At 46.5% G+C, this 22,119-nt stretch overlaps 1 protein-coding gene across 1 annotated transcript in view; it reads right to left on the reverse strand.

The window, feature by feature from the left end:
* Positions 1-19,569: 19,569 nt before the first annotated feature.
* Positions 19,570-22,119, reverse strand: part of INTS1 (integrator complex subunit 1) — an 87,117-nt gene continuing 84,567 nt past the window's right edge. Inside the window, exon 47 of the mRNA XM_082199599.1 lies at positions 19,570-20,260. Within this exon, the coding sequence (XP_082055725.1) occupies positions 20,145-20,260 (116 nt within the window). The 3' untranslated portion in view covers positions 19,570-20,144. The remainder of the gene's footprint in view (positions 20,261-22,119) is intronic.

Genomic DNA, 22,119 nt, shown 5'->3' on the forward strand with positions numbered 1-22,119 from the left:
TCCAGACCCTTGATCATCTTAGTTCCCCTTCTCTGCACACGTTCCAGCTTATCAACATCCTTCTTAAATTGTGGTACCCAGAATTGGACACAGTATTTCAGGTGTTGGCTGACTAAGGCAGAATAGAGTGGTACTATTATTTCCCTTGACCTGGACCCTATACTTCTCTTGATGCAGCCTAGAATAGCACTAGCTTTTTTTGCTGCTACACACACTGTTGACTCGTGTTAAGCTTGTGGTCTACTAAGACCCCTGTATCCTTTTCACATGTACTGCTAGTAGGCCAGGTATCCCTCATCTGTTTCTTCCTGCCTAAGTGCAGAACCTTACATTTGTCCCGATTGCAATTCATTTTGTTAGTTTTAGCCCAGTTCTCCAATCTGTTAAGGTCATCTTGAATCCCGGTTCTCTCTTCTGCAGCATTGGCTACCCCTCCCAGTTTGGTGTCATCTGCAAACTGGATGAGCACCCCCTCAATACCTTCATCCAAGCCATTTGTAAAGATGTTGAACAACAATGGGCTCAGTCAGTGAGCTGCAAATCCACCTAACAGATACCTCAACCAGTTGTAATGCAGTAACATCTCAGGTCCTGAGGTTGAAGAAGACTGTAATAAATCTAACTCACTTCTTTGGGCTGGTTCACACAAGCTCATTCCTTGCTGGCTAATGGAGAGGATCATGTATGGATGAGAAATCATAGCTTAATCACTTCAGACAGACAATTTTGAAGACATTGTGTTCTAACGGAGAGGCAGTTCATATATTCAGGTGAGCAGTAAGGTAAAGGTGACCGACTCTGGGGTTGCGGCGCTCATCTCGCTTTACTGGCCAAGGGAGCCGGCGTACAGCTTCCGGGTCATGTGGCCAGCATGACTAAGCCGCTTCTGGCGAACCAGAGCAGCACACGGAAACGCCATTTACCTTCCCGCCAGAGCAGTACCTATTAATCTACTTGCACTTTGAGGTGCTTTCAAACTGCTAGGTGGGCAGGAGCTGGGACTGAGCAACGGGAGCTCACCCCATCATGGGGATTCAAACCACTGACCTTCTGATCGGCAAGCCCTAGGCTCTCTGGTTTAACCCACAGCACCACCCGCGTCCACAGGTGAGCATTAGCAAGTGCCAAATAATTACAGTGAGAAGTGATGGGCATGTCTATCAATTTCCCCTCTGTTTTTCATTTTTTGTTTTCCCCTAAAGGTCAGCTGGCCCTGTTTCCATGATTTTGCCATTTGCCTTAATGGCAATATATATATAATGGAAATTTGTGTTAATTTCGAAGGAGAACATAAAAAGACCCCTGGTGGATCAGGCCCCATGTAGTCCAGCATTGGGTTCTCACATGGCCAACCACCATTTGAAGTGGTTTGCATCCTTTCCAGATTCTCTCATAGAAACCATCACAGCCCTTAATTTTGCTAGTTAGACCTCTCCCAAGGCTAGCATTAAATTGTTATGGGTTTTTTTTTGGGGGGGGTCAGTCTGGATGATACCCTGGGTCCCTTACAAGCTTGTGATCTCATGTCCAGTGAGATTCAAAATCTAGGAGAAGAGGCTGCTGAACTGGTTAAACTTGTTCCTTTGTTAAGGGAATGGCACTGGCTGCCCAGTTAAGTACTGCCATTTACATGTTTGAAGTGGTTGCCATAGGGACAGAGGAGCGAGCCTTTTCCCACCCCACCGGACAAACAGTAGGCCAAAGAGGGAGAACAACAAGCCAATGATGGATGGAGAACAATAGGCCAAGGGGGACAGAGTTTGAAAGAGTTGTATTTGAGAGTTGGGCTGCTGCTGGAAGATGGAGAATAAGAGGCATCAGTGGCGTAGCGTGGGTTGTCAGCACCCGGGGCAAGGCAAGTAATTTGCACCCCCTAACCCGTGGATTTGCGCCCCCTAACCCTAACCCCCAGATGTTGCGCCCGGTGCAGCCGGCCCCCCCTGCACCCCCCATGCTACGCCACTGAGAGGCATGTCTCGCTCTGTATTGGACCCCAAGCTGTGAGCTTGGGGATTGCCTGGAAAGTTAAATGGCAAGCAAGATCTGTTGGGGCATTAATGCTGCAAGCCTCTCCATCCTATGCTCAGATGGTAAAGGTAAAGGACCCCTGACAGTTACGTCCAGTCACAAACGACTCTGGGGTTGCGGAGCTCATCTTGCTTTACTGCCTGAGGGAGCCGACGTTTGTCTGCAGACAGTTTTTCCAGGTCATGTGGCCAGCAGGACTAAACCGCTTCTGGTGAAACCAGAGCAGCACATAGAAACGCCGTTTACCTTCCCGCCGGAGCAGTACCTATTGATCTACTTGCACTTTGATGTGCTTTCGAACTGCTAGGTGGGCAGGAGCTGGGACTGATCAATGGGAGCTCACCCCGTCGCGGGGATTCGAACCGCTGACCTTCTGATCGGCAAGCCCTAGGCTCAGTGGTTTAGACCACAGCGCCACCCGCATTCCATGCTCAGATGGTACGTAGTATGTGTAAATAAAACCATGTATCCTAAAGACATTGTAGTCTCCGTTGACGGTCATTCCAGGGCAACCCTGGGTGCATGTGGGAACCCCTGGAGTCTCTTGCTGCTCTGAGATTGGAGTGTATGCTCATTGGGGCAGGGACCTGTCTTTCTTATTTCATGCTGAGAAATACTATCTACAGTGCTGGCAGCATTTAAGCGATGAGCAATGTCCCCTAACTGGTCATGTATCAGGTTTGTCATGTTACTCCATGCCAAACTGGCATTTGGCATCCTGGCGGGAGCTGTGTGTGTCTGTGGTGTAGTGGTTAAGAGCGGTAGTCTCGTAATCTGGAGAACCGGGTTCGCGTCTCCGCTCCTCCACATGCAGCTGCTGGGTAACCTTGGGCCAGTCACACTTCTCTGAAGTCTCTCAGCCCCACTCACCTCACAGAGTGTTTCTTGTGGGGGAGGAAGGGAAAGGAGAATGTGAGCCGCTTTGAGACTCCTTAAAGGGAGTGAAAGGCGGTATATCAAGTCCAAACTCTTCTTCTTCTCAGAGAGAGAAACCCTTGCCGTTGATTCGCAGGAAATGTCGGGGAAGACCCAACAAACTTACGTCGCTCCCGGGTGACGGTGCGGCAAAACAGGAGAGTTAAGGCTTATTTCCCCCTCTGCCAGAGCTGCTGCTCATAAATTGGGCTGGAATTATTAATAATACATGCCATATAATATATTGATGACAGTTCTATGGGCACGATATGGATAATATACATTAATATATAACCACCGTTACAAATAATTCACCACATTCCCTCCGTCTACATCAGCGGTCACCGGACAATGCATTTACTTTACGGTAAGGATTATAGATGGCGTTATAAATGGCTTGCCGTCCACCGCCCGCAACTTTTCTCCTTTTCCCTCTCCCGCGTCTCGGCACGCTTTATTATTAATGGGCTCCCAAACTGCAGCGGCGCAACGGCGCAAACAATGCGCCATTAATATTTGATGCGGCATCTATAGCCTCCCCCCCATCCATCATTTATAACAGGCTACAAAAACATTATAAAACATTTATTACGCGTTTATAGATCATTTCATACTAAAAAGCAAAGTTGTGTTATAAATGCATTATTAATCCTTTACGCCGTTTATAGGAATCTCTTGTAATAAGGGTTTAGCATATGTTGCTCTACAAGCGGGATAATAAATAGGTTGTCGGCCGCTGATGGGAAATATATTACACTGTGGAACTTCGCTTCCTTCAGTCGCGGCCGGGCTCGGCGGACGAAAGAGGACGGAATCGGCATCTGTTTAGGCCTGCACTGCGTTAGGCGTTAAGCGGCGCCCGCGAGGCATGTCAAAAGGCAAGGCATTTAAAGCCCAGATGGGTTTTAGCAACGGACCGTTCCGTTGCAAAGGACCCCAGCCAAGGATCCGAATAACTCTGTGCAACTAATTCCTGCCAATATCGTAATGGAGTTATACAATTGCACAACTGCAACTGGGATACTGTGTGTGTTTCTTGCGGCCTCACCCAGTGCCAGAATTACGTATAAGCTAAATAAACTGTAGCTTAGGGCCCCACTCTTTTGGGGGGCCCCCAAAAAATTAAAGGGAAAAAAAAACCCTGGATGTACATTTCCAAAATATAAGATAAAAAACACTGGTTTTCTTATTTCTGTATATAGGGTGCCTACATTCTGCATGGAATGGTTGCATGGCAACATGGGCAAATGATTTTAGATACCTATTAGGCCCATAAATTACCGTATAGCATATATTCAACACAAAAAAGTGACAATTTGTTGTTGACAAAGGACAGCTGGACATAGAAAGGGCCCCATTACCTTAAGTAGCTTAGGGCCTCATCAAACCTAAATCCGGCCCTGGCCTCACCTCAAAAAGGGTATCACAGAGATGGAGGAGGTTCAGAAAAGGGCCACTCAAATGATAAAGGAGATGGAATGATTGCCCTGAGAATAAAGGCTGCAGCATTTGGGACTTTCCCCCCCTCTTTTTTTAGTTTAGAGAAAATTCAAGTAAAAGGCAACATTTTAAAAGGTTATTAAATTTTGCATTAAAGTGGCGAAAGCATGGACTTCCGGGGTTGGCGCGATCTGGAAATGGCGGATCCCCTCCGAGCTCCGGAGGGAATCGGCTCAGCGGAGGATGGGTCTTTGCCGTGCCGGCGACACGGGGACCCTTAAAAACCATAGGCGCGGAAGCCTGCGGACTGAAGACTCGGTGGGTGCCTTAAACGCCCCCCCTGATTCACGAAGAGCCTTTTTAAAGGCTGCGGAGGGGATACGGGGGGCGGCGCGGCGCTGAGAGTCGATCGCTACCTCCGCCGAGTGAAGCCGCGAGCCATGACTGGAGAGCGCTGACTTCCTTCCTTGAAATTCGGACTGAAAAATAACCCGTGAGTAAAATGGAATTGGACTTTCAGAAACTTTTCCTGTGAATTTGAGACGACCGGGGGGTGTGCTAAAAGGAAGTCCGCACCCCCCCTTTGCAGACGATTTAGAGCAACGACATAAGAACTAAGCTGGAGAGCCCACCCTATAAGGGGTGAGTTAAAAAAGACAGTAACTTCCAAGATTTCGTAAAAAAGTAATTTTGAGCAGGAGAGTGGAGTTTCGGAAGTCTCTTTTTTTGTTGTAAACAACCCCCCCCCTCCCGGGCCCGGGAGCGCCCTGTTTCGGAGCTTGTGTAAGAGGAGCAGAGTTTGACAGCTGTCAAAGCTGTCAAACGGGCAATTTAAAGTGGAAAAACTTTTACTTAAGATCCCTCTGGATTAAAATGAGTTACAATTGAATAAAATTGTTGGAAATAAAGTAACAACAATAAGTTTGAGGATTGTTGGAGAAAAGAACACTAAGTATCCAGATTCCCTCTAGGGGGAATTCTGTGAAACTACAATGGCTGTGGATGGAAAAATCGAAAGAATGTTTCAGCTGGTGGGAATCCTACAAGAGCAGACTTCAGCTATGAGTAAACAACTTATGACCTTGACTCCTGAACAAGCAGTTCTGCTGAATGTAGTGAGGACCTGAATGAGAAAGAATCCACAGCTGAATCTGAAATGATATCTAAAGAAGTGCAAGAGACTAAACAAGAAAAAGAGAAAGTAAAGTTGGAAAGTACCAACCAGGAACTGACACCTGTGGAATATAAGCAAGGAGACTTTTGGATTAAGTTTATTACAAATCTACGAAAGATGCAAAAGACGAAAGTGGAGGCCCCGGGAATTTATGGAATGCAGGACTTTAAAATAAAGAAATATAATTGGGGCCTCCACACTCACACTGACTCTGACTTCGACTATGATTTTGAAGATCCAGGCCTTGTGGAAATTCTTCAGCAGCTGTTTCCAAAAATGCGTATGGGAAGAGATTATGGGTTGACTCTGACAGAACTTTTTCGAGACTTGATGGCCGACATAAAAGACTACCAACAAGACCGGCGGAGAGGGACTGAAAGAGACTTGAGAGCCTCGGACGTGTGGGACCCAGGCTAAAAACTGACATTTTGGACACGTATTGGGAAGGGGCGCAAACCGGGGATGGGAGGGAGGGAAGGATGTATTTAACAACACTCAAAATTATGTGGTTTAGCTAATATGACTTTTATCTAAGATAATTCGGGAAATCGACGGAAGAGAACTGGGGTCCAACTTAGAAAAATCTATTTTGCTTTTTTTTTAATATATAAGGACTAATATTATGATGCATAAGAGAAGAACTGCCAATTTGCTGATATAATTTTGGGAATAGGGATGCAAGGGAGGGGGTGGGGGGAAGTCAAGGAGTAAGGTTAGGAAAATAAGATTTTTTGAAATTATACATGTTTTTTGTGTTTTTTATTTGTCTGTTTTTGTGTTTGTATTTGTCTATATAAAATGTGAAAAACCAATAAAAAAAATTTCAAAAAAAAATAATAAAGTGGCGAAAGCATGGAGAGAAAGGTTTTTCTCTGTCTCCCTTAACACTAGAGCTCGTTGACTTGAAGGTGAAAGTTTGAGGATTTGGGACTATAAAAGAAAGGACTTGTTCGCGCAGTTAGCCTGTGGAACTCCCTCCCACAAGAGGCAGTGATGGACAGCAACTTGGATTGTTAGGTTGTGGGCGAACATATCAGACGACACAGCGATTCTTCAAACAGCTCTTCTTTATTCTGAGGCCAGAACTGAACTGAACGTCACTTTCGATCCTTCATTTGCATAACTATGTACAGTATCCCCCTGCTGCTCCAGGGTGAGAACTTCAGTACATAACATGGATGGCTTTAAAAGAGGATGAGAGAAATTCATGGAAGAGAAAGCTACTGATGGCTACTAGCCGTGAGGACTATGATCTACACCTCCCCCCCCATAGGTGGAGACAGAAATGCTTCTGGATCCCAGTTGCTGGAAACAACAGGAGGGGAGAGAGTTGCTCTTGTGTTCGAATCCTGCTTGCAGGTTTCCCCCAGGCATCTGGCTAGCCACTGTGAGAACAGAATGCTGGACTAGAAGAAGAAGAAGAGTTTGGATTTGATATCCCGCCTTTCACTCCCTTTAAGGAGTCTCAAAGCGGCTAACATTCTCCTTTCCCTTCCTCCCCCACAACAAACTCTCTGTGAGGTGAGTGGGGCTGAGAGACTTCAAAGAAGTGTGACTGGCGCAAGGTCACCCAGCAGCTAAAGGTGGAGGAGCGGAGACGCGAACCCGGTTCCCCAGATTACGAATCTACTGCTCTTAACCACTACACCACACTGGCTCTCCACACTAGGTGGGCCCCTGGCCTGGCCTGTTCCAGCTGGTTTGAGGTTCTTGCAATCTTGCACCCACAATGATTCTAGCGCTCAGTCTGTCCGTTCCTTCTATTCCATATCCTGCGACCTTGTACACTTTTTGATAAAAACAGAGAAATGCCTGTTTAGCACCCTAAATCTTCTGTTAGTGCCAAGCTCTAAACCTCCACTCTGAACCATTGCCAAACTCTGCCTGCTGTTTCCTATACAGAGGTACCTCCGGTTAAGAACTTAATTCGTTCCGGAGGTCCGTTCTTAACCTGAACCTGTTCTTAACCTGAAGCACCACTTTAGCTAATGGGGCTTCCTGCTGCTGCCGCGCAATTTCTGTTCTCATCCTGAAGCAAAGTTCTTAACCCGAGGTACTATTTCTGGGTTAGCGGGGTCTGTAACTTGAAGCATCTGTAACCTGAAGCGTCTGTAACCTGAGGGACCACTTTACAGTGGACAGTCGGGTTGCAAACGTGATCTATGCGGGAAGCACGTTCGCAACCTGCAGCGTTTGCAACGCACAGCACCGCGTCTGCGCATGCGCGAGCCATGATTCAGCGCTTCTGCGCATAGCACAAGTTAGCGCTTCTGTTCCGGTACTTCTAGGTTCGGCGCGGTGCGCAACCTGAAATTGCGCAACCCGAAGGGTCTGTAACCTGAGGTATGACTATATTGATTTACTCTGCAACAGGCTACTCCCTACTTATTGAAAGGCCAAAGAGGTGTTCTTTGAGTCAGGAGGGCCCAAGGCCATGTGTACCATACAGCGTGCCAGGCCCTGGACCGAAATTTGTGGGTGCCCAGCCGCTTCACGGGGAATTTTGTGGGTGCCCGGGCACCCAGGGCCCCAGGGGGTCGGCACCTATGCGCTGGGTGGCTAAATGCTTGAATTATCGCTGCAGTTTATGAAGGATGCAGACAAATTGGAACTGGTTCAAAGAAGGGCAAAAGACACAAGAACAACAAAAAGGACCCACAACTCAATAAATGTGAAAGGAAGTTTGGTCTCATACTGACAAAGCTTTTTTTATATATTGGTCTAACTCAGTATAAGGAAACTTCCTGAGTTAGACCGGCATATTAAAAAAAACCTTTGTCAATATGAGACCAAACTTCCTTTCACATTTATAGTCACTATTTCTAAATTTGCATCTTCCATATAAATTAGAATACGCAAATTGTTGTTTGTTGCCAAAGGCAGCCTACTGTATATGCCAATGGAATGAATGTATTGTATTTTTTGCAAAAAAGAGAGAATCCCCCTTTAACTACATTAAAAGTCCTAGCCTCTTTGTTCAAGAAGGGAGAACCACTTGGGTTTGACTGCCCGATTTTGACTGTCCTAAATATGCATTTTAAATGGAATTTAAAATTTAAAATCTTTCTCCTTTTTTTACTCCCTTGAGTTTTCTGGGCATTTCTCACTGATGTCCAAATAAAGGAAATTATGTAGGATGGCAGGTTTATGCTGAGCTGCAAAATTTAAGTAGCAAAAATGGCTGCAGGGCTAACGCGCTTCCCTCCACCAATATTTTGTATTTGAAAATAGCTGGAAGTCTGTTGCACGGCACTTTGGGCAGAGCTCACTGTGGAAAGGTGGCGTAAATAAACTAGATCAATCCATCAAACTGGTGTCCTCTTTTTTCGGCAATGTTCTAGTAGCCCCTCAGTTTCTCTTTATGCCTTACTCTTGCGTAACAGCTATAGGCATTTTAGACAAGAGCAGGCAAATCCCTCCTGCCCTGCTATCAATGACCATCTTCTGCCAAGTCAAATAAGGTGTTTGGGCTTAATCTTCAAAACGGAAACCGTGGCTGTGTACACACCCTGTACAGTTGTACCTTGGATCTCAAACGCCTTGGCTCTCGAACAAATCAGCTCCCAAACGATCGAAACCCGGAAGTGAGTGTTCCGGTTTTCGAACGATTTTTGGAAGTCGAACGTCCGACGGGGCTTCCGATTGGCTGCAGGAGCTTCCTGCAGCCAATCAGAAGCCGCACTTTGGTTTCCGAAAGTTTTGGAAGTCAAACGGACTTCCATTTGACGTCCAAGGTACGCCTGTACATTGAAAGCACATGATTATATCCCCTCGCCCCCCGAGAATCCTGGGGCCTGCCATTTAAGGGTGCTGAGAACTGTAGCTGTGCAAGGAGTAAAACACAGGATTCTCTAGAGGGAAGCCATGTGCTTTAAATCCACAGCCAAGCCTCCAGGTGAATTTCTGCCCAATGACTCCAGAGAGGCAATCCCAGCTGAGCCCTGGAGATAGCTGAAGGTTGAAGTCCAAATGAAACCAAGGCAGCCTTGCCACTGGAATGCAGTCGCTCCCTTCTGACGGCAATTAAAAGCCCCCATTGGTGTAGGTTTAGTGATAAACAATAAGAGTAATTTAGCATCTAATCATCCTGCAAATATTAACCAATTAACCTCTCCTGCCCTGATGAGGTCGGTAAATTAATATTAGGAGGGCAGGTCTGCCAACGCTTGCAGTTTTCTCGTGGGGGTGGAACAGATCTGAAGCAGAGATGTGGCTAGCCCCAAATCTTTTGCCCCAAATTTCCTGTTCCTCTTTCTCCCCCTCCTCCTTTCCCCATTACAGTGGTGCCTTGGTTCTCAAACTTAATCCGTTCCGGAATTCCGTTCCAAAACCAAAGCGTTCCAAAACCAAGGCACGCTTTCCCATAGAAAGTAATGCAAAATGGATTGATCCATTCCAGACTTTTAAAAACAACCCCTAAAAGAGCCATTGAACATGAATTTTACTATCTAACGAGACCAATGATCCCTAAAATGAAAGCAATAAACAATGTACTGCAGTCACACAATTAGTCAATCAATGGGTAGCTGAACTGGGTTCCACATAGTCACACAAAGCCACTTCCACCCTTCAAAGGAGGTGGAGTTGAGGGCTTCACGGCCCTACCATGCGCGCCCCGCACAATTGGGGGAGATTTCTGGCCGCATCATCCCATGGCCAGCCAATTGGCTGGCTCTGGGGGTGTGGCCTGCCGGGGATCTCCCTCTTTGCTGCCTGCCAGCTGTTCCTGCTTTTCCCACCCTCCTGCCCTATAAGGTTTTCGTTTTTTGACCTTGCTATGGACCTTGGCTGGTCGCCGTTGAGGGGCCTGGTAGGAATTTTCCCACTTGGCAAATTGGCACCAGCCACTTGGTTTTTGCCTACCTCGTAGCAAATCGTCACAACTTTCTGGGTACTGGCGGTTAGGCACTGGTATAGTTCTGTAGATGGAAGAGGGGAGGAAGCGCCATAACCTGCCCGACATATTGAAGGGTAGTCTGGTGAAGGATTCTGGGAGGCTTGGCCCTGTCCGAAGCCTGGGGAGGTGAGGGCCTAAGGCACGCCCCCTATCGGTGACCCCGGGGGAGTTCCTAGTTGATGTGCATCAGCAGGACTCACCCAATGGTGGTTAACCCTTCCCGGACTTCAAGCGGACAGGCTGAAGGTGGATATAGTCCGTTAGGACCAATGGCAGATGAAACTGATGGATTATGTGGAATTGGCGGAAATGACTGGCAGAATCCGGGGCCAGGGAGAAGAGTCGGTGGAAGAAGACTGGAAGAAATTTAAAGACTATTTACAAAAATATTGTAAAATTAATGAATGTTAGAAGGATGTTGGATTGAAGTTAAGTGGTTTCTAGCTGTAATGGTATAAAAGAATATGAAAAAATTGGATTCTTAACAGGTAAATTTAGGTTACAATATATCAAGATTAAAGATCAGGATAAAATAAGGAGGGAAAGGAATTGCTGAACTAATAAATTGAACTGGAATACAAAAAGGGGAGGTATGAGGAGGTCCGGGAAACAAGTAAATGAAAGATAAGTGATGAAAAGATTCAATTGTTTTTAACTATTTTTATTTTGTATTTTTTCTTTTCTCTTTTTCATTTTGTAACATTGTAAAAACTTTAATATATATATATATATATATATATATGCAGGTTTTGGTGTCTTCGGGTGTCTTCCCGTGTAAGAGTCGGGGTGTCTGTGCGACGTTTCGACGAGGTCTCACTCGTCATCTTCAGGCTGGTGCTTTCGGCTTCTTGTTACTGGAACAGAGCTCTGTTACTGGAACAGACACCCCGACTCTTACACGGGAAGACACCCGAAGACACCAAAACCTGCATTCCTGTACCCGTGAAAATCTACGAAAGCATATATATATATATATATATATGCTTTCGTAGATTTTCACGGGTATAGGAATGCAGGTTTTGGTGTCTTCGGGTGTCTTCCCGTGTAAGAGTCGGGGTGTCTGTGCGACGTTTCGACGAGGTCTCACTCGTCATCTTCAGGCTGGTGCTTTCGGCTTCTTGTTACTGGAACAGAGCAGAATCTGGAGTTTGAGTTCCTATAAATACTGTTGAGGGGTGTGGTGTATAGCCTCCAACGTTCTGGGCAGAGAGGAAGTTCCTAGATTAGTGTGCCTTTTCTTCTTTTGTTCCTTAATTACTTGAGGGATATCTTGAGTGATTTCATGAGTGATATTCTGAATACCACTGGGTGGGTCATTAAGTGTAGATTAGTTGCTAAAGCAGGACACGAAATTAATTTTGCAGATTCCAAATTCCAAATTCCAAAGTGTAGATTAGTTGCTAAAGCAGGACACGAAATTAATTTTGCAGATTCCAAATTGCTCTTTAACATGGAACATCACCACAAGAGAATAATCATGGAAGCCATCGAGATAGAGAAACACCCTCACAACATGAACAAGCGTGACGACACGTCCCGCCTGCCAGACATCTGGAAATTAGCCCTCCCCACAAAAACCGACACCAGAACCAGAGGCACACAGAACGCCGTCACCAATCAACCACACCAGACCCAAACCCAGACCCTCTCCACAGACATATTACAGACTCCATCCAGTAGCCAAACTATAGTGGCACCTCTGGATGCTGCACCCCCCTGCAATCCCTACACAGATCTGGCTGGCACAAGGCACAAAACCACAGCTCGCCCCTATACACGAAGCCAAGCCAGAGCACAACTAAATGCAGCACAGCCATCTTCTCAGAAAAACTCTTCACAAGCTCAAGAGGTCAAGACACGAAAGCTTTAGCAACTAATCTACACTTAATGACCCACCCAGTGGTACTCAGAATATCACTCATGAAATCACCCAAGATATCCCTCAAGTAATTAAGGAACAAAAGAAGAAAAGGCACACTAATCTAGGAACTTCCTCTCTGCCCAGAACGTTGGAGGCTATACACCACACCCCTCAACAGTATTTATAGGAACTCAAACACCAGACTCTGCTCTGTTCCAGTAACAAGAAGCCGAAAGCACCAGCCTGAAGATGACGAGTGAGACCTCGTCGAAACGTCGCACAGACACCCCGACTCTTACACGGGAAGACACCCGAAGACACCAAAACCTGCATTCCTGTACCCATGAAAATCTACGAAAGCAAATATATATGGCAAATATATATACATGGAACATCACCACAAGAGAATAATCATGGAAGCCATCGAGATAGAGAAACACCCTCACAACATGAACAAGCGTGACGACACGTCCCGCCTGCCAGACATCTGGAAATTAGCCCTCCCCACAAAAACCGACACCAGAACCAGAGGCACACTGAACGCCGTCACCAATCAACCACACCAGACCCAAACCCAGACCCTCTCCACAGACATATTACAGACTCCATCAAGTAGCCAAACTATAGTGGCACCTCCGGATGCTGCACCCCCCTGCAATCCCTACACAGATCGGGCTGGCACAAGGCACAAAATCACAGCTCGCCCCTATACACGAAGCCAAGCCAGAGCACAACTAAATGCAGCACAGCCATCTTCTCAGAAAAACTCTTCACAAGCTCAAGAGGTCAAGACACGAAAGCTTTAGCAACTAATCTACACTTAATGACCCACCCAGTGGTATTCAGAATATCACTCATGAAATCACTCAAGATATCCCTCAAGTAATTAAGGAACAAAAGAAGAAAAGACACACTAATCTAGGAACTTCCTCTCTGCCCAGAACGTTGGAGGCTATACACCACACCCCTCAACAGTATTTATAGGAACTCAAACACCAGATTCTGCTCTGTTCCAGTAACAAGAAGCCGAAAGCACCAGCCTGAAGATGACGAGTGAGACCTCGTCGAAACGTCGCCCAGACACCCTGACTCTTACACGGGAAGACACCCGAAGACACCAAAACCTGCATATATATATATATATATATATATATATAAGCCAATACTGCTCATCACTTGTAACCAATAAAGTTGTGGCCTTATTTAGCCCATTAACCTTAATAATTGTGTCATGTGTCTTTATTTCCACTGGGGGAGGGGCAGGAACGCACCACGCAAAAGAAAAAAAAAGAGCCTCAAAAACAAAAACGCAAAATAAATAGCAAAAGCAGGCAGACCTCAGCGTAACACTCAAAACGGAAGTGTGGAACTCAAATCGGAAGCGTAGCACTCAAAATGGAGCACGTTTGACTTCTGGAAAAGGATTTGCAAACCAGAACTCTTACTTCCGGGTTTGCAGTGTTTGGGGTCCAGGTTGTTTGAGTTCCAAGGCGTTTGAGAACCAAGGTACCACGGTATTTCTAAGAAATTTCCTTGCTGGGTGGCTGGGGCGTGTTTCAAAGCACAGGTGAGTTGGAAGATGAGCCTTCTGGATCCGACCAACGGCCCACCTATTGTGAACAACCTGACCCCTGTAGGAAACTCACAAACAGGACCAGACCACAAGAACAACTCTCCCCTCCTGCAGTTTCCAGCAACTGAAATTAGGAAGCATCAGTTTCTCTGGTTGCGGAGACAGAGCAGAACCAGCCAGCCATGTTGTTGTTGTTTAGTCGTTTAGTCGTGTCCGACTCTTCGTGACCCCCTGGACCAGAGAACGCCAGGCACTCCTGTCTTCCACTGCCTCCCGCAGTTTGGTCAAACTCATGCTGGTAGCTTCGAGAACACTGTCCAGCCATCTTGTCCTCTGTTGTCCCCTTCTCCTTGTGCTCTCCATCCTTCCCAACATCAGGGTCTTTTCCAGGGATTCTTCTCTTCTCATGAGGTGGCCAAAGTCTTGGAGCCTCAGCTTCAGGATCTGTCCTTCCAGTGAGCACTCAGGGCTGATTTCCTTCAGAATGGATACGTTTGATCTTCTTGCAGTCCATGGGACTCTCAAGAGTCTCCTCCAGCACCAGAATTCAAAAGCATCCATTCTTCGGCAATCAGCCTTCTTTATGGTCCAGCTTCCACTTCCACTTCCAGCCAGCCATGCTTTATTCCAAAATACTCCATTATACCCCACCAGATCATTTTCAGCCCTCATTGGGCTGTTTTGTTCTCTCTCTTTCTCCCACCAAGGTTTCTCCCCGTCCTTCAGATTTTGGGGTCCCCCTCTTGCATGCCGATATCCTCCTCTTGTATTTCAATGACCCCATTTTTGCTAGAGCGCTTGCCATCTGGGTTGGTTATTAAGCAGAGTTATAAACGCTAGGAAAAAATGTTTTATTATGATTATTTATTAAAGCAAGGGGGGCATGGCTTTTCCACGCCAAAAGTCATGCGAGCCCAAGCTCTGCCCACCTCCCACCCCCACCCCAGCCACTCCTGGTTTAAATAACATTGCTAACAAATATCTCTATTCCCTTTCTTCAAGGAAACATCCCTTTTTATCTCTCAGGCCCTCTGCTTTCCTTTCTCCTCTTGCTCCTTCACAGGAAGCGGAGCCTGAATGGGGGGGGGGGGAAACCGTAGCAACAATTAAGAATTTCATTATGATACAATAGGACAGTTATTGCGGCAGCATAATTATTAAGCTATAATTGCTAATTGTCTTATTAGCATTTAACAATTATGCAAATAATGGCAAACAGGCTGTAATAGCAATAAAATTACTCCTTTTATTTTTACACTAATAAAGAGATTGCAGATTGCGGCGATGGCCATTTTGCTCTCCAGAGTTTATTGGGAATGACTCATGAGCTGAATAAAAAAAGCTCCAATTGACGCTCTGTGTACGCGGGGAACGGGGGGGGGTGTTCCTACATTTGGGGGCGGGGATTGGCTCTGTTAATGGGTTTGGAGTTTGGTTTCCCAGCTTCTTGATTCATGTGGGATCTCATCTGCATCTTTGCGGGGGAATGAGGCAATCTGATATTATTATTATTGCTTTTTCTATCCCACCTTTTTCTCCCAGGACCTCAGAGTGGCGAACCTAGCAGTTCGAAAGCACACCAGTGCAAGTAGATAAATAGGTACCGCTCCAGTGGGAAGGTAAACGGCGTTTCCGTGCGCTCTGGTTTCCATCATGGTGTCCCGTTGCACCAGAAGCGGTTTAGTCAGCAAACCTTTTCAGCAGGGGGCCAGTCCACTGTCCCTCAGACCTTGTGGTGAGCCGGACTATATTTTTTTTTTTGGGGGGGGATGAACGAATTCCTATGCCCCACAAAAAACCAAGAGATACATTTTAAATAAAAGGACACATTCTACTCATGGAAAAACACGCTGATTCCCGGACCGTCCGTGGGCTGGATTTAGAAGGCGACTGGGTCGGATCCAGCCCCCGGGCCTTAGTTTGCCTACCCATGGGTTTAGCCCTGCTGGCCACATGACCCGGAAAACTGTCTGTGGACAAACGCTGGCTCCCTTGGCCTGAAAGCGAGATGAGCGCCGCAACCCCAGAGTCGCCTTTGACTGGACTTCACCATCCAGGGGTCCTTTACCTATTTAATCCCCACAACAACCCTGTGAGTTAGGTCAGGTTGAGAGGTAGTGAGCCAGCTTCCAAGGTGCAAGGATGAACGGGGATTCGAACCCTGGTCTCCCAAGTTATAATTCAGCCCGGAGAGACCCCAGTTCAGCACTGCAGGTCTGGCAACTCCTTTTCCATCATCAGGGCAAAGCCTTCGGCAACGCTTCCTCCTTGGCCGGACGCTGGTAAAAGGTCAGAAGTTGGCAGGACGGGTGGGGAACTATCCAGCGGCAGGCAAGCCAGATTCGTCATTCTGAAGCCGTCCGGGGAAATACCTAGGCGATTAGCCTCAGATTTCATTCCAGGCCCGTTGTGGGCACTCAAGTCGTTTGCTGAAGCTGCCGCGGTCAGATGTGAACTGTTAGTTTGACTCCAGAGAATGCAGCAATCTCTGTGATGGGAAACGTGCCTGGCCTGATGTTTCGGAGGAAGGAAGCTGCAGATTCAGAAGCCTTCCTTCCCGCTACCTGGTCGACTGCAAGCAAACACCAAGTTTGTGACATCGCGCCCCCCCCCAATATATAGGGTCGGACACTGTTTGGCACATCTTGGAATGCACAAGCAGGGTGGGATATGCTAACCCCTTTTCACTTGTCCCCATCATCCGTACATTTAATAATAATAATAATAATAATAATATAATTATAATTAGCGTGCCTCTGAACATTGGACTCCTGTTCAGTCGCCATATCTGCTTGCTGTTGACAGAATGGGCCCACTATGGATTTGCCCTCTGTTTGAAAGCCACCTGAACCAGTGTCAGCCACCATCATTTCATGTGGCGGTGAGTTCCATAAGCTGACGGTCGTGCATGCCAGAAATGATATTATTGCACTGTTTTTCCCTTGCCTTTGTATAATGAAATGTGTTATTTCTCGCCTCTGAAGTAGCCTATCAAGAAGCACGTGGTGCAACGCAGCAATTGATTAACACAGAGCTAATAAACAAGAGTTTTATGATCACTTAAATGTTGAGAGGCATACGGTTTCAGCTTTGTATTCTCTTATTTGTTACTTTGGGCCATATGACTAATAATAATACTGATCCTGCTGTGGTGGCTCAAGTCTGCTTCCATCCCAAATACTCTCTGCACCTCCAGGGGTCACTCAAACTGCCACCCACTCCCAAACTCAACTGACCCTCCCACGCCGGGATCCTTAGGAAAGGAAAGGAAAGCAAAGCTGCCCATATCATAATGCCATTATACGAATCTGCAGTGCGACCGCATTTGGATTACTGTGCACAGTTCTGGTCACCTCGTCTCAAAGAGGAGTTGGAAAAGGGAAGCCAAAATGGTCAATGGGAAGAAGCGACTCCTCTATGCAGAAAGGTTGTAGCATTTGGGACTTTCTGGAGGGTAAAGAGGTGACACAATAAAAGGGTCTAAAATTATGCATGGCAAGGAGAAAGGGGATGAAGTTCTTCTCTGTCTCTCCTCATGCTAGAACTTGTGGGGATCCAGTGAAGCTGAAGGGTGGATGATTCAGGACAGATAAATTTCTTCATGCAGCACATGAGGCAGTGATGGCCACCAGCTTGGATAGCTTTTTAAAAAGAGGATTAGACAAATTCACAGAGAAAGCTATCAATGGTAAGTAGCCATGGTGGCTATTGCTCTACCTTCCACAGCCAGAAGTAGCAATACTTTGGAATACCAATTGCACCAATAAGAAGATCAGTAGATTAGTAAACGTAAAGGACCCCTGGACAGTTAAGTCCAGTCAAAGGCAACTATGGGGTGCAGCGCTCATCTTGCTTTCAGGCTGAGGGAGCCGGCGTTTGTCCACAGACAGTTTTGTGGGTCATGTAGCCAGCATGACTAAACCCATGGGTAGGCAAACTAAGGCCCGGGGGCCGGATCTGGCCCAGTCGCTATTTACACATATGTACCATCTGAGCATGGGATGTGGGTAGCGCTGTGGTCTAAACCACTGAGCCTCTTGGGCTTGCCGATCAGAAGGTCGGCGGTTCAGATCCCCGTGACGGGGTGAGCTCCCGTTCCTCGGTCCCTGCTCCTGCCAACCTAGCAGTTCGAAAGCACATCACATGCAAGTAGATAAATAGGTACCACTCCCGCGGGAAGGTAAACGGTGTTTCCGTGCGCTGCTCTGGTTTCGCCAGAAGCAGCTTAGTCATGCTGGCCACATGACCCGGAAAAACTGTCTGCGGACAAACGCCGGCTCCCTCGGCAGTAAAGCGAGATGAGCGCTGCACCCCATAGTCGCCTTTGACTGGACTTAACTGTCCAGGGGTCCTATACCTTTACTAATCAACTGATCTTCTTATTGCTGCAATTGGTATTCCAAAGTATTGCTGCTTCTAGCTGTGGAGGGTAGAGCAATAGCCATCATGGCTACTAACCATCGATAGCTTTCTCTGTGAATTTGTCTAATCCTCTTTTTAAAAAGCCATCTAGCCTGGTGACCATCACTGCCTCATTCAGGACTGAGTCCTTTACCTTTATATGTTTACCTTAATTGTGCCTCATGGCATGAACAAGATGTTACTTACATAGATACCTGGCCATCACACGTCCCAAGCCCAGAAGCCCCAGCGGGTATCGACCCCTCCCTGCCGAACTTCCAGATTTAATCAAGATGTGTTAAAGGGAAGCGTGAAACAAAGGAGCAGAAGGCCGCTGGGTCGGCATCCATTTCCATGCTGCGGTCCTCTGTACTGAATGGATAACCTGTCCCTGAGACGAAATGACCCAGGCAAAGAAGACCAGACAGCAGCGATCTGTCTCCTGCTGTCCATCGGTGTTTAGGAGGGCCATCAATCTGGCCGTCACCGAGTATCTCAGGACCACTAATTCTCTGGCTTCTGGGTCTTTGTCTCCTGGGTCTTCACTTCGTTTGTCTCGGGCTCGTCGCTGCATCACCTCAAGCCTTACGGAAGCGGATAAGGACTTGTGTCCTTGACAGGTCGACGAGAGATGGGCTGAGAGGCATGTGCTTTAAACGAAGGGTGCCTGGTTTATTTATTTATTGCCCAGGTGGATCTCTCAGTTCTTAACAACACTGAAGAGAGAGATAACGAAGTACCTTCTCCCATGACTTCCTAAGGTTCACCCATAGGAAAACCGTGGCTTTCTGTGTGTTGCTAGACTACAGCTCTTGCCACTTCTGACCACTGGCCCTGCTGCCTGGGACTGATGAGAGCTAGAGACCAGCAGCAACCCGGGACATATAAAAGAAAGCCCTTCTTCGCAGAGCTCAGAGTTGAACTAGGGAACTCATTGCCACAGGAGGCAGCAATGGCCAGCAACCTGGATGGCTTTCAAAGAGGATTAGACATATTCCCAGAGAAGAGGAATGGCTACTAGGCATGTGGCAGTTTCAGATTTATCTCTGTAACCTGGAGAATTTCATCCAGAGATCACCAGGTGTCGTTGTGCAAGCTCAGATCATCTTTAATGAAGGTTAAAAAACAGGTTCAAAAGGTTAAAAACAGAAAGGAAAACTGTGTTTTGTTTTTTTGAACGAGGCAGAAGCAAATTTACCCCTTGGGTTACATTTTCAAGAGCAAGCCATCGTAAAAAAGGAAAGAGAAACCAAATGGAGATGCATAAATAAAGGCAGCGCAACAGGAAAACAACTATTTTTAATTTTTTAAAAAATGAAACATCATCAGGTTGTTGTTGTGGAGCTGGTTGGCTGCACTGGAAAGTGTTTTGGCAAAACCACACCCCAGCAACAGTCCAACAGATACCCCCACTTTTTGGCCGCCCCAAATGAGAGGGGTGCTCACCACACTGGAGAGGCAAAATGGCTTCTAATCAGGACTTCCAAGACATTTTGCTCTCTGCCTAAATCAGAGCTAGGGAACACCTGGCCCTCCAGATGTTGGACTACATCCGCCCCAGCTGGCATGGTCAACAGCCAGGGATGTTGGGAGCTTTGTCCGACAACACCGGGATGGCCACAGGTTCCTCATCCCTGACCTCAATCAATGGCTGGAGTGGAGCAGTAACAGCATCCCTTAAGCCAAAGTGGCCTTTGTCCTTTTTTGTGGAAGATGCCTGGTAAGAAGTACCAGGGACTGGTCCTCGCCAGTAGGCAGACTCAGGCATGTGCCTTCTCCTCGGGTTCTTCACTATCAAGGTCCAGCCAAGGTCCTTCTGTCCTCTCGGAGTCCTGAGCCACCAGGTGGTCCCTCTTCATATCATGGCTTCCATATGCAAAATCTTCAGGGCTTCCGAGATCTGGGAGCTGGTGTCCATCTGCCCGTACATCCCCACCAGGAAGGCCCTCTGGAGCAAAATGGCAGCATGCTCTGCGAAGAAGAACGAGAGAGATGGGCGCAGGCAGAGGAGACGAAGGAGGCACAGCAGATTCATTCAGGAGGCGGGTGGGTTCGCCACAGGAGACGCAGGCTGGCCCAGGACCCTTCCTCATGCCCACCCCCCAAAAAAACCAGAAGCAGAGCCCTGCGTTAGGAAGAGAGGACTTACACTAGTGGCCAAAATTGTGAAAGCCTTTTGGGGAAAGTGTATTTCTGAGGTTTGATGGCTCATAACACCACTTTCTTTTGGAGTAATACCATGAAATTATATATCAATGGAAAGATAATTTAATGAAGAATGTAATGCAATGAAGTTTGTTCAATTATCTGTATTCTATCAAAAGTTATAGCCAAATAAGCAGGAAAAGGAAACTTAGGTTCATACGCAGCAATGTTTCTGAATACCAGTTGCTGGAAACCACAGGGGGAGAGAGGGCTTTTGGGCTGGGGTCCTGCTTGCAGCAGCCCAGAATGCTGCGGCGAGACTACGTACGGGGTCCTCACCACGGGATCAGATTCATCCGGTGCTATACCAATTGCACTGGCTCCCAGTGGAGTACAGGATCAGGTTTAAGGTGCTGGTTTTAATCTTTGAAGCCCTATACGGCCTAGGACCCTCGTACCTGGTATGTCCCACGGAGGACCTTACGGTCCACAAATAAAAACATCTTGGAGGTCCCGGGCCACAGGGAGGTTAGGCTGGCCTCAACCAGAGCCAGGGCTTTTTTGGCCATTGCCCCGATCTGGTGGAACGCTCTGTCACAAGAGACTAGGGCCTTGCGGGACTTGACATCTTTCCGCAGGGCCTGCAAGACAGAGCTGTTCCACCAGGCCTTTGGTCAGGGCACAGCCTGACTCCCTCTCTCGTTCTGTAATCCTCTTAGAACTCTAGCCCAATGGTTGCCATTAATTTGATTCTGAATTGTTTTTAGAATGTATTTTGTGGCTTGCTGTTGTTTTACATTATATTTACCGTATTTTTCGCTCTATAACACGTACCCGACCATAACACACACGTAGTTTTTAGAGGAGGAAAATCCGTAGGCATGCCACCCGTAGGCATTCCCTCCATAACACGCACAGACATTTCCGCTTACTTTTTAGGAGGAAAAAAGTGAGTGTTATGGTGCAAAAAATATGGTAGTTTATAGTTTAGATTATAGTTTAGAAATTATTTATTGTAACTGTTGAGTGGATTTCTGTTTAACTTTTGTGTTATTATTATTATTTAATACTATTCTAATGATTGTTGAATGTTACTTTTCTGATGTAGGTTGCCTATTTTAAAGTTATGTTTTATTATCACATTTTTGTATTGCATTAGATTGTTATAAGATGTACATTTTTTGTTTCTTCAGCTTGTAAACCGCCTTGAGTATTGGAAGATAGAAAGACAGTATACAAATAAAAAAATTAATTGTTTGTGGTTTTATGTAAACTGTGCTATTTTTACTGTTGTTAGCTGCTCTGAGCCCTGCTTTGGCTGGGAAGGGCGGGATATAAATAAATAAATAAATAAATAAATAAATAAATAAATAAATAAATAAATAAATTATTATTATTATTATTATTATTATTATTATTATTATTATAGCTTCCCCTTTCGTACTGCACAGCTCAATCAGCAATGTCAGAGACTCAGCTGAGCTGCCACCATACCGATCAGAATCACCTCAGCCTAACGGGAACGCCTGCCAATATTTGCCCAGGATCAGAGAAAAAGGTTGCCTACTGACATTTGACCAAAGCGTACACACGGCCCCATCGTGCCAACTACTGGGCGGGAGAAGCATTTGTCAGAAGAGGACGCAAACTCTGAGAAGCCCAAGCCGAACCCACAGACTCTGAAG

Source organism: Podarcis vaucheri (assembly GCF_965113315.1).
Source record: "Podarcis vaucheri genome assembly, chromosome: 14".
In the NCBI taxonomy this organism is placed as follows: domain Eukaryota; kingdom Metazoa; phylum Chordata; class Lepidosauria; order Squamata; family Lacertidae; genus Podarcis; species Podarcis vaucheri.